Source organism: Mercenaria mercenaria, chromosome 3 (genome assembly GCF_021730395.1).
Source record: "Mercenaria mercenaria strain notata chromosome 3, MADL_Memer_1, whole genome shotgun sequence".
Lineage (NCBI taxonomy): Eukaryota > Metazoa > Mollusca > Bivalvia > Venerida > Veneridae > Mercenaria > Mercenaria mercenaria.
This window is the reverse complement of record NC_069363.1, coordinates 51,428,985-51,450,179: the sequence shown is the minus strand read 5'-3', so window position 1 is coordinate 51,450,179 and position 21,195 is coordinate 51,428,985. Positions and strand designations below refer to the sequence as shown.

The 21,195-nt window shown below is 33.2% G+C and overlaps 1 protein-coding gene across 9 annotated transcripts in view; it reads right to left on the bottom strand.

The window, feature by feature from the left end:
* Window positions 1-254: 254 nt before the first annotated feature.
* The window catches only part of LOC123525765 (uncharacterized), a 238,853-nt gene continuing 217,912 nt past the window's right edge, over window positions 255-21,195 (bottom strand). For all 9 annotated transcript variants that reach the window (XM_053538484.1, XM_045304914.2, XM_053538480.1 and 6 more), the window contains one exon: window positions 255-4,198. In XM_053538484.1, coding sequence (XP_053394459.1) covers window positions 3,790-4,198 — 409 coding nt within the window. In that variant the 3' untranslated portion in view covers window positions 255-3,789. The remainder of the gene's footprint in view (window positions 4,199-21,195) is intronic.

Genomic DNA, 21,195 nt, shown 5'->3' with positions numbered 1-21,195 from the left:
ATTTTTACCACCATGTAACATTACATTTTTTATTAACAAAGTACAGGTTTGAAATTATGAAGAGAAGTACATTTAAGATCCAACGTCACCTGAAGACAAAAGCTTCAGAATAATGTCAATAATAGATTTAACAAACATAAAACACTTCGTGAAGTGTGTAAGACAAGGTCTGTTAAAATGTTATCAAGAGATATTGGATATCAAATAACACATTACAAGCAACTTGTTAAGGTAATAAAGAATAAAACTAACCCTTTTTAGCCGAATTTATCTGATTTTATTTTGTTGATAAAAATTTATATTTTGTAACATCAAAATGGCGAACAATGGCGTTTCAGTGGCTTGATTAACATATGAGGTTTATACTCTTGAATACTTGGTCACAAAATGTTTAAGAGGGTTGTTCAAGGTGTTCGAAGACAAAATTGTAGTGAATTTATCATTACTTACATTTTAACGATCCAAATTTGGACCATCAAAACGAAGATTTTTCTCAAAGAAGTAACATACATGACATGGCATGATCTTTAAATGTATCTATCTTGGACTTCGAAGGCATCAAAATTCATACTGTCGATATCACAATCTATAGCCTCAAGCTGAAATCCTTGTATTACCGACGGATCAACGATATCAAGACTTAAATCAGATCATTGTTTTTAATGATATATTAATAAGCAATATTCAAGTATATCAATCGATGTCTTAGGAAACACGTAATGTGAATAAAGTAATTGATTATAGAACTTCAAGTTCATAAAATGAACTACAAATGCATGTATGCTTAAAGCAATATGCTGTAAAATAAATTCCATACATCAACATGACACTCATCATTTTATCGAGGGGTAAATTTGCTGAACGTGGTATCATACATTAATAAGAAAGGTACTTTGAAAATTTCGAGTGTATGTGACCTCGTCTAGGGAGACATGATTCACAAATTGGAAGTTAATCGTCACAAGCACTCTAAAGGGATAACTTATATTTTACTGAACATTTTATCCATGAACACTTTGACCAACCCCTTCGCAAAAATAAATGAATGTCGATTACTGGTAAAGAGAAGCATAGTTTTTGTGTTACAGCAATTCATCATTTGTAATGCAATAAGTGCTTTAAAGTCTGACAATGATATTGTCTGCAATAAAACAAATGTTGTCCTTGAAAAATTCAAAAAGTCTTACGCATGCACAATGTCAGAAACTTATTGAAGCTGCTGAAAATATAAATACGTTTCAGACCGAAATAATTTGAAAAAGCTTTTGTAGCAAAAATAGTCAAATGAAGACCAAAAGCATAAATGTCTGTTAATTATGCATCATACTTAATTGTATTTGTTTGATTGTTTTCTTCATAAAATGATAACAACTGACATGTAGCTAATACCTTTGTACCTATATATAATGATGAATTAATTTCAAAAGCTAACAAATAAATAACATTTTATATATACATAAAACGCAAAAATGACAATTTTAACATAGAGAAATGAGCTGCATGTTATAGTCAATACTTACTTTGAAAAATTTCTTATGAACGTTGCTTTTTGTAATTTTTCATTACGTTTGCTTAGGTACAATTTTGTTTCGAAGTATATTTCCTTAAATATATATATATAGCTTCCAGTACGATACTGCCCGTACGTAGCCATGGTTTTGTGCTCCAGTCTTTCAAACCTTTGTGATATGTATGAACTTGTAGCATAGAAACTTAATAATTTCATATAATGTGTTTGTACGTCTTTGTGATGAACCTATCATCAAAAATTTACTTATTTAATACGTGTCAAAAGCCTTTTATCATATATGTTATCCAAAGGTTACACATTACATTTTGTAAGATTGTGTGGTATGTACTTAATGGCACGCAAATTAGATATTTAAACAAACGTTGCTATGACTAGTATTCATACGTTATGTTTTACTAAAATGCAAGTAAATAGTTTAATTATTTGACCAAGATGCGAACTGTTGTTTCAAATCGTATACTAGTATTCACAAATACAAAACTGAAATTATCTAAGTACAATTCTTACACGTACTTATTCAGAGAGTTAAATTGGTAAGAATAACAGGGTGATAAAGTGACAAAATGTTTCTTTGTTTAAAGTGTTCAACTATGTTTTGACTTTACAATGAGCACACTAGTGCATCACATATATGCGCTGAATTAAAACATACAATTGTATTTTTGTCTTTCTAAATTGTAATGATCGTTTCTAATCTTAGTTTATATATCTGTCGCTTTCTGCTTTTATCTGACAAGTTAAGTGTAATAAAAATTTCTGGCTAATTACAATTCGACTAATGACAAATACAAATGTACTTTCTTGTCCTGCATGTATGTTACCATTAATATCGACCGATCAATCATTAGTTTCAGAGTTATCGGCTTACTGTTGTATTGTTTTTTTCTGTGACTGAAACATTATGATATTTTCATTCATTTGAATTAACGTCATGGTCAGACATAGTTGAGCACTTTAGATAGCAGAATTTTCTCAGATTTCATACAAAAATAGCCCGATTAATGTTCATGCTGGATGAAATATGACATAAACAGTTTAACTTTAGCTGCAATAAAATAACAACTGCTAAATAACAAGCTAAACATAAAACACGGAATGCTTCGTAATCTGTTTTATGTCAGTTTCTTCGCCCAACATTATCATTTCTTCTCTGCCAGTGTATTAGTATTGCTGTGTTTTGTGCCATGGCTTTGGTGTTAAACCGGATTTTAACAATCCTGGCAACGGTTCAAAATATGATATATCCAGGTATAAATTCCAGAGTGTTTTCCACACAAATCAACAATGACGCAATTGTAGTGTATTTTTCTCAAGTAACTCTCAGTACAGATAGTTTCGTAATAATAATTGACTTAACATACTGTAAGCAATAAAATGGTCAATGCATCACAGAGTTATGCTAGATGCTTTATGAAACGAACGTTTTAATTGGTCATAATGAATGAAAATCTAGATCAAGACGAAACACGTTATGAAATGTGAAATACCAAAATCGCATTTACATGTAAACATGGTAAAGGGAAGAAACAAACTTATTTTTTGCCTTAATGGTGAATGAGCAAACATCAAAGTATGGATTACGAACACAGACATGTGTGGACAAAAGCATTTACAGAAAATATGTAACAGTTAGCATTTCTAAACCGATTACACCATGACTGAATTTTCTATTACAAAGCAGTTCATTTGAACGCCATATGTTTATGATTAAAGTCAAATGCCATTTTAACTACTTTTATCCAGACGACCATCTTTTATTCCATCTAATTCTTATTTCCCGTTAGAGCTCTTTTTGATGGCGAATTGCGTTTCTCTACATCTCTTTCATGTCACTTCTCAAAAGTAGGAATGTTATTTTGCGTATATATAACATTCTGATAATTGTGGATTTCATTAATACCTTTGACATACAGGTAAAAGGCACCGAATTCGAAACTAAGCAAAGAGAAGTCTTCAAACGAAAACAGAAACTAGTCGCCATTTTGAAAGCCCAAACAATTTCAGTTTCTTCCAATTAAATCCTTCACCGCATTTTAAGCATGGGTTTCTTAATCAAAGAGATATGAAATATGACTCTTTTACATTTATTCTAGGATGAAAATCATACGTTACATTATCTTCACTCGAGATTTCTTCTTTTGTAACGCGACTGGCACTTAAAATCACGTGGTTAGCACATTTGAAAGAACACCTCTTGCCCATCATGAAAGCTCTGATAAATAACTTTTAAATAAATATACACCGATACTCAAGTTGTGCTACATAACTATACAGCATTTCTGTTGTTTCTTTTTATTTTTATTGTCGTCTGTAATTTCTACCGCAACACTTCCGGGCGTTAAAGAATTGTCCGTGTCTACTTGTCCATTTTCTTTAGGTCTCGTATTTGTTGGTGAAGCATTTTGTACCACTGCGTTTTCAGTGTTAGAAACTGTTTGTTGTGTGATAGATTCATTCACAGGCGACTGATTAACAGACGTCTGATTTTCAGACTCAGTCTTGTCAACGTCTGCTTTTCGAACTTCTTGATCACGTGCTCTTTTAGCAGCGTTAATTTCGTCTTTAAGAATAAATGTATCACGAATAATTGTTGCTTTTTTCAAGATGTCGTCTGCTTCTTTGCTGAGATCTCCACCAGGAAGAAACGGATTGTCTCGACTGTCAATACTGAAAATATATATAAAAATCCTCATTAGACTGAATAAATACGAATCTTTAAGCGCGGAAAAACCATGTAATCAGTTATGTATGGTAATGAATGGTGTTTTGGTATGTTTTAATTAGAATCTATGTGCAGTTCTCCAAACTGATAATAACCGGATAATAACTTTTTTGCGTTCATACTGGAGAATATACGGACTAGAGCTAGCAAATTTGTTAACATAGAAAGAAGGTCAGAAAGAAATGAATGCAAGCATGTACGTCAGTGCGTCAAATGTGATATAGGAAAATAATTTTACGGGCAAAGAGTAATATATGTATGAAACGCAATCATTTAAGAAGAATACGGCCCTTAAATACTCGAGATGTCATTTTATGGGATTTGTCCAGTAGAAGCATAAATGTCTAAATATATATATATGTGGAAAAAAAGATTGAAACACTTCTGTGTGTTTTCCAGTCATGTAAAGTGACCTGCGTGTCATATTTATATCACCATACAAATTGATCAAGGTCACTGAAAAATTCTATAATATTTCATGTGGGACTCTGGTCGCTATTATGATCATTTAGTTCCCTGTCATTGTCTCAGAGAAGAAGCGGTTGAAATAAAAGTTCTGCTATATCCAAATAATAATCTGAGAGATAATCAAAGTCTTGAGATGTCTGATGGTTGCGGGTTCTGCTAGATTTATTTTCTGTTTAAATGCCAATCTATAAATATACATGTATAAGAATAAAATATGCCTAATGCCTAAGATTAACTCTGCCTGACTTTACATGAACTTATCAAAATTGACAGCTGGGAGTCAGTGATATAACTGATGGGCTGGAATACCTTATCTTTGATAGATCTAGTATAATCTAAATGGTCAGTGTGAATGGACAGAGCTTGAATAAAAACTGCTTGATCATTGATAATTCATCCGCATTGCTCATGAATGGGACTACTTTGTGAAGCACGTGAACATCCTTTGGATGTAATTTGGAATCAAATAAAGATGTTATATGATTGTAAGAAATACACTTAAATTTGGTAGCGGGATAACCCCGCAACCAAAAATGAAATCGGAGAGCAAACTGAGTATCAGTAAATGCCTCTTTCAATAAACGAAACGACAGTGCCAGGTCAAAAGAGTCATAAACAACACTAATTCAATAGAATCATGTGCTGACATTATTTTCTCTGTTATCGCAATGAAGTAAAAGGATCAAACTTAAACAGTTACCGAAGATACAATTTATGAAAGCTTTCAATTGGATATACATGTATATGAAAATGTGAAAATACCCCGTTTTTCTTGCCTTTAAGTTTTTTCTTCGGGAGCTTTTGTAAGACGTGCCTGTAAGAGCTTTGCTTCGCCCTTTGGCTTTAACATTTTCGTATACATTTTTAATATACCGTAGTAAAAAGTCTCAGCTGGATGTATTTTCATTTACAATTCAAGAAAGTAGACGGTTAATAATTGATTAAGACAATAACACAAAACAGGATTTTGCCATATGAAACTATTATTGTGAGGAGTATGCTATTATCAAACTTTAATTTGGGCTTGCCTGATTACGTAACAAACGTTCCTAACAACTGCAAATTGCATTATCACCTAGCCTCATTAAGTCTATATTAGTATTGCACAATAAATGATACAAACGCCTCCATGTAATTAGTTCCCAGACAAGACTCATGCAACCTAGGCGCTTTGTAGACTAAATGGTTTACTTCTACTAATAAATGGTATTGCCCAAATTGAAAGATGGACAGGTTAACTATAGAAATTTAGCAGGGTAGGGGTTAAAATATATCTGAAAGTGTTCTAACTTACGAGGTTTGACTATATTCAAACACAGTATGATATATTTCAATCAGACAATCTCACTTTAAATCTCAATCAATATGATCCCATGTCAAAGTATTCCGGATATTTCTGTCGTGATAAATCCAAGCTGTCAACTTTCTGATCAATAGTTCTAAAGAGAAATGCATCAAGCACGCTACTCAATGAAAACTAATGTTTTAGTACTCTTAAATGTGATTTGCAGTTTTGCCGTTTAAACAGAGGATTGCATTTAAACATTAGTCTGACACTTTTGGCATAATTTATCAGAATCAAAGACGTTCCGACAATTTCACATGATATATCATACTGAATTAATTATTTATGGAAAGGTCGAAATGGCTCTTTTGGCATACGGTAAAACAATGTATGACCCCTTTAAAATAACGCTTACCATCAACGTCTACATATGCCTCAACTCTAAAAGGGAAAAGCTATACTTTTAGAAAACAAATAACACTGGTCAATATGACTATTTTGGAGGTAAGGTAAAAACTGATTTGAACACAAAAAATGTCAAAATGACCCTTTAGCATACGTTATAAATCTGATTTCAACATACGTTAACTCGACAGAAAATCAAGATGTACAGAAGAATAATCAGTTTTCTCTCATCCGTTAAAAGATCCTTATATTTATGTGACTAATTAACGGAACGCAACGCACACTTGCACGGCAAACGATTTACTATTATCACTGCTAGATCCAATTAAGATATGTTTTCAAGTAGTTTTGAATATCAACAAGAATATTAAAGTAAACGATATAATTGCAAAACAATACATTATCTTGAATCTGCTTTTCGTCATCTACAATTTTCATAAAACTCTGCCTTTTAGTACTTAAATGAGTTTAAATAGAATTTAGAAATTATATATCTTGTCATATATCTCTGATTAAGTCATTGAAACAGGAAAATATCAAAAGAACTGTTTTATGAAAAGGAACAGAATCCCTAAAACATTCTTGCTAATACCTTTGAAGATATAATTGTGCTACATTTATATAACAAGCCAAACTGTACAATTTAAGGAATTGACAAGACTTATTTTAAATTCCAGACACAAACAAGCTTACAAACTGGCGTGGCAATACATTTTCCATTGTATATATCATAGTAAATTTTGTTTCACAAATTTATATTCATATTCAATCTATTTGTTTAAACAACATATTCTCATGTTTGGCTAAAATAAAAATATATATTCCAGTGATCAATGCTGATGCTTTATCACTAGAAATATCACCAATTCATTCAAAACATGAAGAAACAAAACCTGATGGCGACAGATGCGTTATTGTTAACATGTTTAATCAAGGATATTGAATGTAATTGTAACAATGTGGAAAACCAACAAAAGTCTCCTGAAATTAAGATGCTTTCAAACCAAAAAGGAAAACAAAAACAGAAATGTTATCCTAACACAATAATAAAGGGGGTGGTATTGAAAGTGTTAAAACACAATTCAATGAATAATCTTTATTCTGAGGACTCCGAATCACGATACTGATTATTTTAAAGTATCACAAACTGTGGTAAAACCTATGCAAATGAGATAGAAAGAAGTGAAATACATCTGGAAAACCTTGAGACCATAATTCACTCATGGTAATAATATAAGTAGATGTGCTCTTCAGTCACTTCAAACATGATTAAAGAAAGGTAATACAGAGTTCATTGCCGCCTCAGTAAAAACCGTGCTTAGGCAGTTCATATGGTAGATGCCCCGTCTACTTATTTTGCAGTTCTTCGTTTTTATAACATTTTTCATCTGATTTTCATGAAAAATAAAGTGTATTGAAGCCCTACACACTGGTTTCTAGCCCGATATTAAATTGAACAACGCTGGACTATTATTTGGACCAAGAGTTCCCGTCATAATGATTTTGTAAATATCTTAACTATAAGATTGAAGACTTCACAAGATTTAGCAAGGAATAGGGACGTCTTACGATAAACACATTAGCTTAAGAAATGAGTTCCAATGTTGGAATTAACGCTTTGACATGTACATGAATATCAGACAACTAAAGTTGAATGTAAAGTCAGTCGAATACTCCAAAATTATGGATACATGTATATATTATGTATGTTATTAAATATGGTTACAAAATAGCGAAGTATCACTTAATATGCAATGTTTCAATTTACTTTGTTCAGTATTTAAATCGGCACTGGACATCAACACTAAAACTCACAAATCACGAACCGAGCTCGATTGCTGGGGAACAGCAAGGCAAAGATGGATCAAATCCTGACCCAGCAGCTTGTCAGAGGCACAAATGATTCCAATACATCAGCGGATGTTCAAACCCTATGACAGCTATATATCAAGGAGGATAATTTACCAACGTGCTTACTTAACTTACCCAAGCCTAGTCTATAACAATAGAGTCGGTATTCAAACTACATGGTAATAAACAGCGTAACTGCGGTAGATGCACTGTACTTGCACAATACATTACGGATACGTCAGTAATAAATGTACGCATATCCCATATCTAAATATGTGACTGATTTCTCACTGCAGCTTTAATGAAAATTGCAAACTTCATATATCAAGTTATGTTACAATTTTAAGCTAAGTGTATTTATTAATGCGTATAAAGACACCACAGATACCTTCGCACAAAGACATCATTAATGATTACCCCAGTATTTATTGAAGTTGGACTAGCTATTCTCTGTAAAAGTCGTATAAAACATCAGGAACTACAGACGGCAAATGCAAGCAAAATGCATCAAGAAAAGTATTCAACAGACCAAATGACACAACAATCTAGATAACGATATTTCCAGAAAGTACATCAGACAGAAGCAAAGTATTTCAAATATTGTGCATCTGGCAGATAAATCGTTTGAAAGCGTAAACAGGAAAGGTTAATTGATGCAAGATGTAGTAAACATAGAAACCAAGGACTCGGTAAACGTACAAGTATGTAGTGATTGTATTAGATAGGTAATCTACATCAATATTGGCGACCTATGACCCTAAAATCTTAACACAAGCAACATGAAGATTAAAATTGTTGTGTGTAACACAACCATCGGTTATGTTTAACGGAACTGCAACAAGAACCCCAGTCTGGTCATTATGAAAAACATATGCTGAGATAACTAGATCTTCTACAAACAAATTTATAAAATATACCCTTTAGAAGCATAGAACTCAAGTAAGCATAACAATACAGACTCGGTTTGACTGAGTCTGTTCACGAGAGGCAATGACATGTACAACATATGTAAATTACAAACTAAAAGTGCTTTGTTCGTCAAGTAAAGGTTTATAAACATGAATATTCATAACGTATCCTATCCACACAAAGACATAAACATTAGGAAAACGCTCGAATGTTGGCCCTAGAGACAAATAACTTTAGCTTAAGTCCGGCTTATTGATTAAATGATATTGATTACATAACAATACAATGACATAATTACACCCCTTCTGAGAAACCGTCAGCCGGAATTCTAGAAGTATTCAAACATATTGCCTTCATCATGAATGCAGCAAAATTGCTTGTTTGTTTTGTTGGCTTAAGAACATCGATACTGCTCAGACCATACTCATGGCTTACCAACCTTAATATTTGAAACAACTTTGCTCTCATTCTTATACCAAACATCAAAAGCTTTTTAGCTTGAGGACTCTCATAATATTCACTTTTTAAATATAGTCGAAACTGTCCAACGGTCCGAACGTCAATAGTTTTGACTATTGACCGGCAAGGCATTCAATACGCGTATTATCATATGACATCAGAAATTAATATTCACAGTCTTTTTTTTTCTATTTTAAGAGTTATTAGCCCAGTAAACATGCGTTGATTTTAGACTGGTCATACTATATAAACTATGGACCGGCGATTAACACAAACAGCAACGCATAAATGCACATAGATAGAATGTTGCTTACATTTATAAATACCGTCTATAAAATATGAAGTACGAGTTATTTCTTTGTCTTCTTCTGGTTAAACTTCTTATTTTGAAACAAACGCATGTCAAGTCGATGTAATCCTCCTATTCCTATTATTGATTTTGCAATAAGAACTGATGATGTGCATAGACTTGGTATGAATATTCAATTTGAAGCTATTTTCTCCGTTTACCATTGACATTTATGAAACTCTTTTTCGTCAGATTTAGCCATAAATAGAAGTTTGTAACAACAGCTGAGAATGAAAATGCGGGGGAAGTACAGTTACAACATTTCTCTTAAGAAAAGTAATCTAGTTAAGTTTGTCTCCATAGTAACGAAAGCTTTATCAATTGTTTCAATACTTTTTGCATGTATCTTAAGGTTTTCCTGATACAAGAGACTTTAGTACAAATTGTCATATTCGGTATGGTATCTGTCTTACTGCAGACTTTAAGCTGATTATTTATATTCGTCTCTAGGCGGATATTTCTCTTATTTTCTATTTAGTCTAGTATCCGTCGTACTTACTGGAACAAACATCGAGGGGATAGTGCCGTACCCTACGATTTGTTGTATCATGGAGTTTAGCATTGATTTAGAAAAAAAATATAGTCTTTGTTTAGGTGCATTCTTTGAATGCAGGTCAATATTTGTCATAATGTCAATTTAAGATAGCAGGTGTTATTTTGATGGCTTTATGTGGATATGTGTTATTTCTATGACTTTTGGTGGATATTTGTCATTTCGTTTATTTTAGGTGGTTATTTGTCATTTTTATGACTTGATGTGGATTTTTGTTATTTTAATGACATTAGTGGATATTTTCTATATTGTTGACATCTGGTGGGTGCTTGTTATATTGGTATTGACTGTATTGTTAATTTTAGGTTAATATTTATCTTATTGTCGATTTTAGGTGGATACTGGATATTACTCATCTTGAGAAGGACTTAATTTTGTTATTCATCTCACTGTTACCATTCGTTTACTGTCGACCTTTACTGTCTTGTTTGTAGTTTTAATATTCTCTGGAATTCACTTCACTGCCTGAATATTGATAGTTTAACTCTACAACTGGTATCGATTTTACTTCGAGTAGTATGGGTGAGTGCAAACGGAAAGTATCGTCACTTTTCTTCACTTTTCGCGAGGTGAGTACAATCGAAAAGTTTGTCCGTCTAGTTATTAGTATCTTGATGGTCTAAACACAATTCAAATGAGTGCAAAATTAATACAGGTATATTGTTTAATGAAACCAAGGACTCATAGGCAGTAAAACTTCACATTTTTGTACCCATACCATATCAATTCTGATCAACAAAATCTTGTTAATGAATTAAAATATAAGATTTAGAAGACTATTAAATGTAAATGAGTAGATGTTGTATGATAAAATGAAGTACGGGATACAACGGAAAACTCAACACAATTCAAACATGATAACTTTTCCTTTGATGTTAATTAGCAATGTATTAATTGACTGATACAGAGGCGAATGTTATCCAACATTCATGGAATTCAACATCTATTATATAACAAGCTATAGAACTATTGTACCGTCAAAGAAAAGTACGTTTTATCTGCTTTACACGTGTCTGAACCACGTGCAGGTGGAATGTTGAGGAGTATCTTATTATAACTGTATCCGTCTGATGAAATGCTCGGACATACACAAGTTACACAACAAAAAAAAGCGAAAAAAAAAGAGCATTAAATTATTTTGAAGAGCGGACATGATTCAATCACGGCTACGATATGCAGAGTTTTGAAATACAGAACATATTTTTTCCGACAAAATTTCAAACGAGAAAAATGAAACTGATTCAAAATGGGATAGCAATATTCTATGATGACTTTATTTAATAAGACAAAGTTTTTTAACGCTGCTTCAGTTTGCAACTTAAACCTAAAGCAAACCTCAACATTACACATGTAATATAAGTAGACAATTATATTAGAATGCCTTCTGGGCATTTGTGTACGTCTTTTCGCAATAGAAAGTATAGACTCTTAATGCTTACTTGGAAACGACTTTAAAATCGATAAACAGTTAACTGTACTCAGTTTGGTTTAATATTGCTAGACCTGTGCAGCGTTAAGACATAAAACTGAATCAAGAGAGACTATTATGCCAAATTGTGTCTACTGACATAAAATGAAGCAGACAGATATTTACAGCAATGCCAAGATGTTAATACAAATGCCAATGACGAAGGCTCCCGAATTGTACTCTTCTGCATCATCTTTAAATTTCAAATCCTTACCTTTATCCGGGTCAGTAATAGCTAGGTTGCCATTTAGAATACTCAAGAGTGTTTTATTCGTATTGTTAATCATAAGTCCCCTAAAAAAAGATACCCATCCTGTTCTTAAAGCATTATTATTATTATGTATAACTAGAGCTGACTGAAAAAGTATGACCCTTTCTTGGTCTGTCATAGGTAACCATATGCGTAATTGTCCGTGCTCTCAACGAGGTCATTTACTAACCATACATAAACACGCGGACGTGTATATTGTATATAACAACCAAAAGTAAATTGATTAAATTAAATGATTTGTTTGTGTACATGCCTTTCTAGAAGAAAGCTGCCTGTGAGGCATCAGCTCAAAAATATCAGCCTGAATGCTAAACCTTCCTGACATATATTACTTCTGATTAGGTTAATTTTCAAATGAAATATCAAAATGCGATACAAATGGTGCAAAATAGAACATAACTGGTTAAATTAACTTAATATCGTATACTAATCTCCCAAATTAAGAGAAATGAATTTGATTAATAGAAATGATAAGTTAAATTAATTGTAGGTATTCATTTGTCTGGACACAAATAAATAAATTTATCGAAAGAAAATGATGCCAGTATTTGTCATTGCAGAAATCTTTGCTTCAACGAATTACTTTGAGAAACAGAAAAGAAAACAGAGATAAGGCTAAACCTGGGAAATCGTTGATAATTCGTGCTTTGTTATAATAAATCATTCCTAAAATCAATGCATTTATTAAAAAATCCCAATAAATGTACGCTAATTAGTGTTAATTTGCATTCTCCGCGTTTCTGATATCATTAACGCCTGGGGAAATCTGATGGAGAGCCCACATTAGCACTGGTGATCGATTTTCTTCAATCTGATTAAAACCACTTCCTAAAACGTTACGTAGACCTTAATACGTGTATGATTCGATAAATTTTGCCACTGGTCTTCGTTTGCTTGAATTATCAATCTGGTCAAAACAACCTTCACATCATCCCTCAGCATAGAACAACACTTTTGGAGTCTTACTATCCATGGCCTAAAGGCTGCAAAATAGTGTCTCTTTAATATACTGTACAGTTGTATAGTTTTATAATGACTCAAATCTTTTATTTATGAGTTCCGTAAATTTATCATTCATTTGAATTTGTAAGGTTCAGAATATGTTCGAATAACACAGACTATTCATGAAATATTCTATGAGATACTCATTTTTCATATAATAGATATGCATGATGATAAAAAGCAGCTGTTGGTATTCAAATAAAGAAAAGCTACACCAATGTAGCTATCTTTCTACACGTATTAAACGGTTTTCACTACACTACTTATTGATACCCATTCATAAAGCATGTTCTTTAAAGTCTCATTGTTATTCACGGCACATTACTCTTAACAACATCATTATACTGATTTAACGATGCATCATAAATTCTTTATCGACATGTGACCCAAGTTAGGGTCTTCATAATACGAAAGTTGAGACTCGAAGTCTAAACAGTTGTACAATACAGAAAATATCGTTTTGGATGGCACTGACAGAATAGTAAGTGTAAATAAAATCTGTAAAAAAATCCTTTGGAAGCAAAGAATGCAAACAAGAAGAATAATAGCAGACTCGGACTCGGTTTGATTGAGTCTGTTCACAAGAGGTAATGAAATGTGCAACACCTCTCACGCCCTCTAGCACCGGTTTAAACGGAGCTGTATTACACATATGTTGAATGGACTCCGTGATCCCAAAGGGCCAGAAACTATAACAACACTGAATCCATGTATGGGGATACTTTTTACAGCCGTAACATGACATTTAAGCCATGAGCACTTTGCAGTTTTGAGACTATGTTCGGTATTTGTTTGGTCGCACCGGCGCAATTCATAGCTATTTAAATACACACATTGTAAAAGGAGAAATCGATGTATCACACAACACAGGGCAAGCTTTAGAAAATAGTTCGGCCAGCAGTTTGCAGGTATTGCCAATCCACATTACATTACGGTATCATAACCCCATATAAGTTGTGTATTAGTTATATAATAAGCAAAACTATAAAATTCATGAAAAAATACTTACACTCTCAATGCAAGTAACATTAGCAGTTTCATCTTATATAGATACATGTATAACAAAACGAAGCATGTTTGTTACTTATGTCATTATGATGTCAATGACTTGCTTTGCTTTACGTTATGTTTGCGTGCACTTTTTCAACGACATGTTGTATCACTTGATATTTTTAGAAATGCTTTTGTCAGTGAAATCGGTGTGTCCCTATCTGTAAATATTTGTAAAAAATAATTATTAACCGAACATGAGAATGAAAAATGCAAGTAAAGATAAATAACGTACGAGCATTTATAAATGAAAACCACATAAGAAAGCCTAAATGCATCACAGATGTTTAAACTGATCAACGCACATGCGTGTGTCAGTGCATATATGTCAACGTAATCAATGGGGCAACCATATAAAGTCCATTGTATCACTGTCACAGAGCATCTCAAGTATGTAAGTTATAAATAAATTGCAAATATATGTATTAAAGGTCTTGTCTCGTTTCAGTAAGACAGTCTCATTGTCCACTTAAGGTATCGGATCCACAAATAAGCAAGTTTTATATAACAATGCTATCAAAATATATCAAATGCTGATGCCTGGTAAGCTCGTATAATTTTGGTATCATGTGAAAGTGTATTGTCTACTGAAAAAGAAAATATAAATTACATTACAAAAATATGTTACAGAATTTTTATTTTTCACTTTTTGCTTCCATACCTCATGTTTTTATTTCGATGTAAATGAGACGTGGAACCAAAATTTGTAGTCCTGTTTGGCGCCATATAACCTATACTGTGTTGGTGCGCCGTAAAACCCAAATAAATAAATACAGTTACAGTCTTCAGTGATACTTCCATAGAGATCCAGTTATTACAGTGTAAGATTTATCATTTCACAGTCAAAAAATATGTCTGTTGTGATTCGTGCATATTATTTATAGTCACTTTATTGACTAATTCTTGTTTCTGCAGACACAACTCTTTCAAATGATACCAAAAAAACATGGGGTCACCAGGCATCGAAATTTACCTATTTCTGGATCAGATACATTAAGCCGGTGAGGGGGCATGGAGGGCGAGTGGGGTTTTAGTTTTCACTTTACTCAATCCAAATCTGCTATTATAAGTTTGGTTGCTTTCTCTGTTCCAAATAATTCTGTCTAGATTACATTGTTTGTTTAACTGATATCCTCTCGTAATATGCCGTCAACTTCCTTGCACTCTAATATATAGCATAAACAACAAATTTAAAACAGAAAATCCATACTTTTCTTAAGAATGTTAATGTATATATGTCATCTTGCATTTCTGCAGCAGCCAGTTCTATAACTGCAAAATTATTAACACGTTCCCATATAAAACAAGAGCAAAGACCCGCTAGGAACCGCTAAGTTCAAATAATGTAATAGCATCAGTGTATGTAATGAATTCAATATGATTGACGTATGAATATGATTGACGTTTACAAGAACAATACTTGAACAAAGTCAACATAATAAAAACAAAAACCATTTAAGGAAATTCTAAGAGTTTTGTTTCGAACCATTTATAAACGCGTATAGACAAACCAACAGTTACTAAGTACCATGACAGTATGAAAATCATAAATTACGAAGGACAAAAACAAAGACATGCTGAAATTTCAGTGCAGGTTATATAGAGCATGCAATTTTCTACGCAGACAGTAAATAGGTAAAGCAGACGTAAAACGTACCAAGAAAAACCTCCAAACTAATCAGATGACAATAACGTTATTTCAAGTAATTACTGCACACAACAGCAATGCATTTTCAATATTCTGCAACTGACAGAAGAAACATTTGAAAGTATAAACAGGTGAGATGAAGGTTAATTGATGCCTTAGTTGTTTGTAAATACAGAAACCAAGGACAATGTAACATTGCACGTATGTAGTACTATATATACATCAGAATTTTATAAACACATTATCCGTATTTTCAGTTTACCTTAAATGAATTAATCGACCTCAGTAAGACTTTGTGTCAACTAAATGTCATAATTATGTATTAGAACTGCAATAGGACTTGCGATCCACTTTCCCAACACTTGTTACACCTGGACTCTCTGCTTTGTTTACTTAGATTAACGACAAACACAATACATATTATATCTTTAGAAAAAAAGATTGGAAATAAAGTCTGAACACGAACCTTTGGAAGCATAAGATGCAATCAATAACAATAACAATTGGTTTGAAGAAAGGTTATGAAATGTGTAAAACACCAAAGGTCGCCTGGTACCAGCTAAAACGAAACTCTGTGATACAGAAACATTGAATGAACCCATGATCCTGAAGGATCAAGGTCCATATTCATCAATGTTTGAAATCTGAAACTTTGACTTAATTAAGAAAGGCAAATATTCAGATTATCATAACTTTGTTGATACCAAAACCATATTGATGGAATTTTGCAAAGATGCCTGACGATGCAAAAGGAATATTCATGCAAATGATGCAAAAGGAATATTCATACAAAGTGTTACTATATGTGCTATATAGAACTGAGCAAAATATAGCAGTTTCAGACGTTAAAACGTTCAAGAATAAATGGTCAGATGTAATGACAACACTGTACAACGTACGACACTAACAAAAATTGTTTAGTACGGCTTGATACAAGTCCATAAATGTTTCCTTTTTTAAAAAAAGTTTTGGAAACTACAGAATCTAGGTATTGAGACAATATATATCATGATATATCTAGCTTGAATATCTAGAACACGTATGGCTCCTTCGTTGAACGATATCGATTACACACACCACGAAATGTCAAATTAACCCTCTTCTGAGAAATAATCATCCGAAATGCTGAATAATTCTGATACTTTTCCTTCTTAAAGATCCTCATTTGTCTTTTAAAGATTTATGCATAAACTAGTTGTCTTGGGCTAAGCCAAAACTGTTGATACGATTTCATGCAATTCAGACGAAATTTAGATTTGTTTAGCTTTGTTGTAAAACGCGGTACTCTTCACATAGAAAAAGTGGAAGACCACAGGTCGCATAACTCGACAAAAACGAAAATGTTGTAGGCTCGGTTTGTTTCAGCCTGTTCATGGAGGAAGTGGAAATGAAAGCTATCGTCCACGCCGTCTAGACCAGAGTTGAGCAGAACTCAACATTTACACATGTTATAAGTACTAAAATATAATTTAGAGACACCCGAAGATGTATTCATACGGCACGGAGTGCAATTCCATGAAAGGCGACGTATAGTCCCCAGTTAAAATAATGGTGTTGCCCTAAACGAGAAAACAATGGGCAGAACTAAACAAACTAGAATTTAGAGAGGGGCCTGAGGTTATGGAGCCTGCATATCACAGATGAGTCATGCTTTAACAATACACGACGTACTAAGGTCTTCTCCGGGCACAGATGTAGCTGGGTGAGTTCTTGGAATAGAATTGCAAGCCATCCATAGCAAAGTAGGATTACTGAACAAAATGTTTTTCTCGTATAAATGAGGTATATTTGAACTAATATTGATAGATGATGCGGACCTGCATATGTTAATCCGTATCATGGCACCTTAACTCATTTCATTGTTCATTTACTATATAAGATAATCGCTACAACATGACTCGTAATGGGACATCTTAGGATGTCATTACTTTTTTTTAATTGCTTCCTTACTTTTATTAAAGTTAAGATTAAAAAATATACTGGCTTTTGGCAGGACGATTCAAATAATTATTAATAACCCTAAAATGATGATGTTGAAGTTTATAATGAGTTAACTCCCGTTTTAGAACAATCGCCTGTTGATATAATCTATAATTCGCTTAGATGTTCAACAAGTATTGATTTTGCAGTAGGAACAGATGATGTGCTTACTATTTTGTATAAATATTTAATTTGCAGTTTTTTTTCTCCCGTTTACCATTGACATTGATTTAGTTCTTTTACATCTTCAAATTTAGCTTTTCAATTAACGCCCATAAATAGAAGTTTTAACTACAGCTTAGAACGAAACTGCACTGAAGGTACGGGTACCACTTCAAATTTTTTCAAAAGCTTTCGCATCCCTGGCGTCTGTCATTTATCTTCAGGCACTTCAACTTTCAGTATAGTGGCGTAGTCATGGTGTGTAGTCATGGTGAACGCCAAGAAGAAGAAGAAGAGTATGATAGCTATCGTTAAGACGACCTTAATATTCATTTCATTCTTTGCTTCTCTTACAGGTATTTGTCACGTTGTAAACGTTATGCGATGGGCATATTTCGTTATATTGCCGCTCTGATGAAGATCATTGTTTCTTGTTTATGAAATCATCATCTTATTATTTCGCCTTCCAAACGAGTCAATAATTTATATAACGTTGATTATTGTCGTATTTACCTCTTTAGATGGGTCTATGATCTAGTGTGGGTTTAAGTTGGATATTTGCCGTACTGTCGACGTTAGATAAGTAGATAGTTATCATATTACCACATTTAGATGGCTATCTAGTGTAGTGTTGATTTAGGTGGATATTTGTCGTAGTGACGACTCTGGATTGTTGACTTGATGTTATTATCCGACACACTGGCGTTATTTAAGGGATAGCAGTGTTTAATGTAGGTGTGCATGTCGGCACCAATTGTACTTTTGACAATACGATGGCATTTGTAATATTGTCAACTTTGATCGTTTTAACTCAATGTATTAATGCATTTTTGTGCTTTTGCGATTATGTTTTGTTTGATCCCACTATTCAGATTCCTTATAAACATGCTATAGACAGATATGTAGTTTCGAAGGAATCTGAACATTATAATTAAGCCGCACCATAAGAAAACCGACATAGTGCATTTGCGACCAGCATGGATCCAGACCAGCCTGTACATCCGCGCAGTCTGGTCAGGATCCATTATGTTTGCTTTCAAAGCCTATTGTAATTACAGAAACCGTTAGCGAACAGCATGGATCCTGACCAGACTGCGCGGATGCGCAGGCTGGTCTGAATCCGTGCTGGTCGCAAATGCACTATGTTGGTTTTCTCATGGTGCGGCTCAATTATGTATTCCAGGTGCGGCTTTCATTTGCTGTTTTAATACATACAATATTGATTTCATTACCATCTGGTGTATAATACGTCGTTCAATATCACAGTAACAGAATGATGTACTGATTAAATACCAATATTAACGTTTATACTTGTATGTAAAGTACACATGCTTAACAAGTAACCTCATGCATACATGCACATGCTTAACAAGTAACCTCGTGCATATGCATAAAACACTATAACCGCGATTAAGATATTACTTGAAAACGACTGCTTCTTTCAATGAGAAATTAATAATTAAGATCCGCTTGTAAGGTTAGATCGTATCAAGTTAATGAATTTTTATTTCTTGCCTACCTTGCCTACTATTCTGGTAACAGATCACCTTGTGTTTTCCCTACGGAAACAACATGCTACACGGGCTGTATCATTCATGACGTCAGTATAATAACGTCAGGAAGTACATAATTTACAATATCTTCGAAAAGATTATAATGGTATAGGTCAGGAAAATGATCTTACATGTCTGCCTGTGTCAGACAGCTGTTTTGCCCGCCCTAGAGATAGCATTTCACATTCCATGCTCTCCCTATGGTGGGGAAATTTTCCATCAGAATAAAACGATTACTTTGTGGTCAGCCTTATAAGAATTAAATCATCAGCCTACCAACATAAAATATTACAGCCACGTCAAGTATACATCTATATCATTAGTGTCAATGATGAAGACGTCGGCATTTTATCCAACAACTTTATATCTGAAGTCCTTGTAGTCAATCAAGTCTATTTGAATATATAATTGTACAATACTATAATGTATAATTTTGTAAGTAACATGTTAAGATATTAAGGTAAAAAGGAAGATATTTTAATGTTTCAGCATGAGACGCTAGCATGTGATACAAAGAATGTTACATCTGTGTCTTCCCATATTGAATTTATAAAACTCGATAAATAAAACTGATACAATGCTCGACAGAGCCTCGTATTTTATTATTCTATTCAACTCGTATGAAAAGACACGCATGTAATATCGTTCACATGTAGGATACCACTTTCACTATCATACAGCTAAAATCGTAACATTTACATGAAATTACATTTGAAGTTTCCGAAGCAAATTGAAACGTTAAAAATTCACCTTGACGTACATATAGGCATATTTGTATTTTGTAAAAAACTACTAGCTAGATAGAAACACACGATTCTTGATCATTTTACATTTGTATAAACGTAATTAACATACCTTCGAGGGAGAAAGAGTATGATTCTTTGCACTTCTGTTTGCGAATCAGCACCTCATAAATGTAAGACCATATGCTTAACATTAAATGCGGTAGGTTACATTTGACAGGACTTTATCTGCAACCAAGAATCTGTTATGATATGCCAATATGTTATACATATGAAGCCAAATATTAAAAGAACTCGTACATTTGTTTGATATTAACCTTTGCCCTGCTAACTTTCTAGAATGGACTGGTCCACCATTCAATTTGGGCAGTATCATTTATTATTGAAACAGGTTAAGGCTCTATATAAACTTAAGTAGTTTAAAACTTTACAAATTTGCACAAGAGTATATACAGACACAATATCTAAGTGTTTATTCAGACCTTTGAATTAGTTCAAGACATTTTCGTGCATAACTGAATTCAGTCTTAGTCAAGTACTGTATAAATATGTACTGAATGCATTAGGAACGAGAAAGAAAGTCACTGTTGTTTGACTAAAAACTTCAAAAAGTCTCTCAAACTGTTGTTAACAAGACTACACAGTGTTAAGTGGCATAGCTTCAGAACACTGTAGTGTATACGCTTTAAGTCATCAACATGTATAAGCTCCAGGTACAAATATATTACGATCTATAGTTATGTAATCTCTTCAGCAATAAATGTAAGTATTCAGAATGTTTTGCAC